Source organism: Triticum urartu, chromosome 6 (assembly GCF_003073215.2).
Source record: "Triticum urartu cultivar G1812 chromosome 6, Tu2.1, whole genome shotgun sequence".
Classification (NCBI taxonomy): Eukaryota; Viridiplantae; Streptophyta; class Magnoliopsida; order Poales; family Poaceae; genus Triticum; species Triticum urartu.
The window spans coordinates 549,346,060-549,350,886 of NC_053027.1; the positions used below are offsets into that span (position 1 = coordinate 549,346,060).

General features: G+C 47.4%; 1 protein-coding gene across 1 annotated transcript; it reads left to right on the plus strand.

The window, feature by feature from the left end:
- Positions 1-3,628: 3,628 nt before the first annotated feature.
- On the plus strand, positions 3,629-4,529 carry LOC125512851. The gene has a single exon (XM_048677924.1). It carries the CDS (start codon positions 3,832-3,834, stop codon positions 4,264-4,266), a length of 435 nt encoding a protein of 144 aa, XP_048533881.1. The 5' UTR covers positions 3,629-3,831; the 3' UTR covers positions 4,267-4,529.
- The last annotated feature ends 298 nt before the right edge of the window (positions 4,530-4,827 follow it).

Sequence of the window (4,827 nt, forward strand, 5' to 3'; positions counted from 1 at the left end):
GGATGAAATACCTTGAAATGCGACATGTACAAAAAAAACAAATTCATGGACTTCGAGAATGAACAATATCTCTACTCCTATAAAAAAACCAAGTTTGTCAATGATAGTGTGCCTGCCATTCTTCATTGACGACCGTTAGATCCGCATCGAATGCACAGGAAACAATATGTACCTTTTTTGCACGAGCAACTGAAAACATAAGATCTCCTCACTTGTGATTGCATGCTCAATGAGACACTTCATGTCAAACAAACTCATCGACTGCATGGGGATGTGACATATGCGCATATCAAATTAAGCTCATGATATTTTCTGAAATTATCCCCTGAATGTCGATTGGCTCTACAAAAACTGAAAAGCATAATAAGATATCGCAACAGAACCATCTTCAATCCATGGAAATTAATGTCCCTGTTCCAATCGTCCACACGCTTCTTCCAGCTGGTTTCTGAAACCATCTTTAACTCTTATCTTATGGCATTCATCACATGATTGAGATGTTTTTTACCTTTGATTTTTCTGGACCAATTGCACGCAATATGTCATAGTAATTATTTAACCTCGAGCTTGTTTTTCTTGGTTATTCGGCCCTCTTTCAAGGGCTCCACTAGAAAAACAACAGGAAGCTAGATTTCAAATAGTTTATTCCATGACAAGATAGACACTCGATGGATCACCGTTCATGCAGTCACGCAGTTACGCTAGCTCTTCTCATTGACTTTTAGTACAGTTCGTGCACACATACTAAGCAAGTAGGAGTAGCAACGTGTACCCGCTCTGCATGCACATCGTGGTCACTGTTACATCAAAGATGGAGCGACCTTAATTACTGTCAACCATGGGTGAAGAGGATGTTCACAACCGAATTTTGTCGGCAGATATTTCAGAGGAAAAATCCAATTGTCTGGAGAATCCATGCTAAAGATCTAGGGTAACAAATCATCCGACGACCAAATAGAACGGACTGCGACACACAAAGAAAAGAAATAAAAAAGAGAAAAGTATACTTTTCATCCCTTAATTCTTGGCGAAGTCTAGATTTGGTCCCTCAACTTTAAAACCGGACAACTTGCGCCCTTAACTACTAAAACCGGCCAAGATTCATCCCTGGTCACGATTTTGACCGGTATTGGTGCTGTCCCAACCCGGTTTTGACCGTGCCGACTAAAATTCACGTAATTTTCTCATATCGAGACCAGGGACAAATCTTGTCCGGTTTCGTTAGTTGGGGGTGCAAGTTGTCCGGTTTCAGAGTTGAGGAACCAAATCTAGACTTCACCAAGAGTTGAGGGACGAAAAGTATACTTTTCTCAATAAAAACCGTAGGTTAAGTACTTAAAGTTCTCCAGCCGGCACGAAATTACTCTGGATTGCATGAGATGTCTATCTCTGCGTTCTTTAGATTACTCAACTTGCTTAATCTATGGGTGGTTTTCGATCATTAAGACACCGGTCACTTGATTACTCAGTTTAGCGGAAACGCTGCGTGCCGGGGATGAGAACAGAATCCAGCATCAACTCCAGTCTGGCCGCAGATTTAATCACAGCACGCGTCACATAACATTTGTTCTAGAATGTGGCCCGTGGAAGGTAAAGAAGCCATGCACCTATTGATTTTTAAACCTTTTGACGTGTGTGTTTGTAAATTAATCTGCTATATGTAATCGTTTTCACGGCTGCTTTGTTCTCTCCGGAAACACGTCTTAATTAACTTGACACAATGATCCTGCGTTCACGCCCTGATCATGATTCTAGCTCTATCCCAATCAAGCTCACATCACAGAGATTAATTCTTCCCATTTCTCTATGGGGGCCTCTTGGTGAACTAAGAAATCTTCATGTTACTTGTAGCTACTGCTAGCGGCCATGCCACAGGAGATCCCATCTATCAGGTAGTTTTCAGCACAGCTGTGTCGAGAGGAAATTTTGGCGGGTAAGATGTAGTTGTCCCTGTCTCAGGCTAAGATCACCATCACCTTAATTTCGCTTCACATGTCAGCTCGATCGGGAGGCATGGCCGGCCATATGATCCTGGCCCACGCAACTACCCACTGGTACGATTCTGTTTAGGATAAATTTCCCGGAAATTGCTAGTGTTTTGGATAAGCATTTGTAAGAAAGAGACACGATTGATGGTCATCTGCAGTTAAGCTGCGGCTGGCTGGAGGAATGCTACTGGTCCTGCGGAAATCTTTGGTCTCCATGGCGGCCTGACCAAACCTACACATGCATGGCCCATGACATGGTATACACATTGAGTTAACCCTTTGTTGAGAATGCTGGTTAGATGATGTGTGTAGTTTACTCACCGGCTGATCTGATCGCCTAGGTTAAGTCGATGGTGGATGTGATTACTCTGAAGAAAATCTACGCATATAAGCGCGTCGCATTCAGACTCGGGGACTGTCCATCTCTGCTTCTACAACAGTATGCTGGGTAACTTTTACATTGACAATGAATTAATCTGTGCTCCTTGTAATACTTTAAGGTAACTCGGGCCGATCGAGTAAGCAGATGATCATGAGGGCGATCGTGTAATTATCTCGAGGTAAATAAATTTTGCATGCACGGTTGAACCAAGCTTATATGCTGCATTATTGAGCAGCAGTGTAATACTAGTGTATTGAAAGTTCGCCTGTAATGTAAAGCACATGTCGTGGTCGTGGAAGTGCCGTCTCACGTTAAGACTCCGAGGTTTTGGCTAACCACCAATGATCACAATAATCAAGTAATCGGATGACTAAGACGCATCACTAGTCAAGCCTAGTTAAGGCTCCTAATTCACTAATCAGTTGTATTTCTGAAGTTCTAAAACTGAATTGCTAGTTCTTGGTCGATCCTTCAGTGGAGCATATTAACCCGCGGAATAAATTTGCACTGCTCTGCCCACATGACACATCACACGTGCATGCATGTGTTGATCTGAGTCTGACTGTGCATACACGCGATGACAAGGACGATCGGCATGCATGCATATGAGTCATATGAGTATGTTTTGCTGAGATTTAGCTGAAGGGACTCCACGCAAGCAGTATAATCCAGTACTACTACTTCCTATACTAATTGTCACTAAATAACAAAATGGTTAGGCACGGCGGTAGTAGGAGAGACGACGCGAAAGGCGTCCCATCCGAGTCACGCCTGATTCACTCACGCAACTACGTGCCTGCCCGATTTAGAGATGTCAGCATCCTCGATAAAGCAATACGTGCCGGTGGTACGATTTTTTTTGGAAAAAGAACATGCTGGTGAGTGGTTTCCACCGATGAAGGAGAGCAAAAGCCGGCGCCACAATTTATAAGAAGAGATTCGTCTCCTTTGAGAAAGATAATATGCATGAGCTCAGCTCTTGGAGCATGTGTTGCTGACAGAAAACAGAACCGCGGTGTATTAGAATTCAGAGCGGATTGGGCACACACGAACTGCACGATGAAAATGAACACATCATATTTTGGTCCATGGCTTTCGATACTTCCCGTTGTGCGTGTCCGTAGCACAGCGACGTAGGAGTACTACGTGGAAGAAGAAACAAATCTACGCGTGAACCTGTCCTTTTAAACTAAAGTAAACTACTCTATATATGGTTTGGAAGAGAGTTTCAGGCACTTGCCAAGTGGTTTACACTTTTACACGCGCACAGGAAAAACGTCGTCTTCAGACACACACATGCGTCGTCGCCGGCTCTGCGACGACCGGCGAGCCTATATAATGGGCAGCGCGCCCTCTGAGTCACGGCCAGGACTCCCGACGACATCCACCAGCAACCACCGCTCCTGATCGCAGCTCCGTCGAGAGACCAGCCGAGAATCCAAAAAGAGTTCCCAAGCTACCATGGCGAGCCACCCATTCGCCACCGCCTCAGCCAGGGCGACCCCGACCTCGACCTCCAGGCCGTCGTGCGCGGCTCCCAGCACCGGCAAGCTCACCTGCCTCTGCTCGCCGACCAACCACCCGGGCTCCTTCCGCTGCACTCGCCACCGCAACCCACGGGGGCGACCGCAGACGTCGTCGCCGTCGTCGTCCGGCCGCGCGTCGCAGCAGCCTGCTGCACCGGGAGCCAGCGCGACGGTGCGCGTCGAGGGGATCATCAGGAGCGGCGGCGTCGGCGCTGGCCCCGTTGGCAGGACCACCAAGGGCCGGTCCGTCCTGCGCGCGCACCTGCTGCGGCTGGTGAGCGCGCCGTCCTCTGCCGGCCGGGACCACCGCCGCTGCCGCGACTTCAAGCCCCGACCGTCCAGGCTGGGCCGACTCGCGGTGACCGCGTGACCCCGTGGTTGCTCTGCTTCGCGGCTCGTACTGGCGAGCTCACTAGTAGTGGCGGACGATGCTAAAAAAAAAGAAAAAACTAGTAGTGGCGGACGGTGCGCTTCTATTTCGCGCGCACCAACGCATGGATCCATCGTGGCTAGCACGTACTACCCTGGAGAATGGAACTCTTTTTAGTGCTGTGATGAACAACTCTGGATCTGTAATCTGTACACACTTCCTTGTAATTTTTGCCGAGGAATGAAATGGAGCAGTTTGTGTGACCTTTGCTGCATCTTTGTGCTGTTCTGGGGATTTACTGACGAGCTTTGCTACACTTACAGGCAAAGTTCATGGGATTGCAAGTTACGGGATGACATGACAACAATTGACTGGGCAGCACCGGGCCTCGCAATTGAAAATCACGGAGGGAGAGGCATTAACTCGGCGACACATCTGCCTGTAAGTGCCGCCCGTATGGCTCAGTCCGTAAGTGTAGAATTTTCGTTTATTGACGGGCCGACGCGAACTGGAGAAATTCTCACTTCTTTCACTGCAGAAATTCTCACTTGGTTTGTGCCT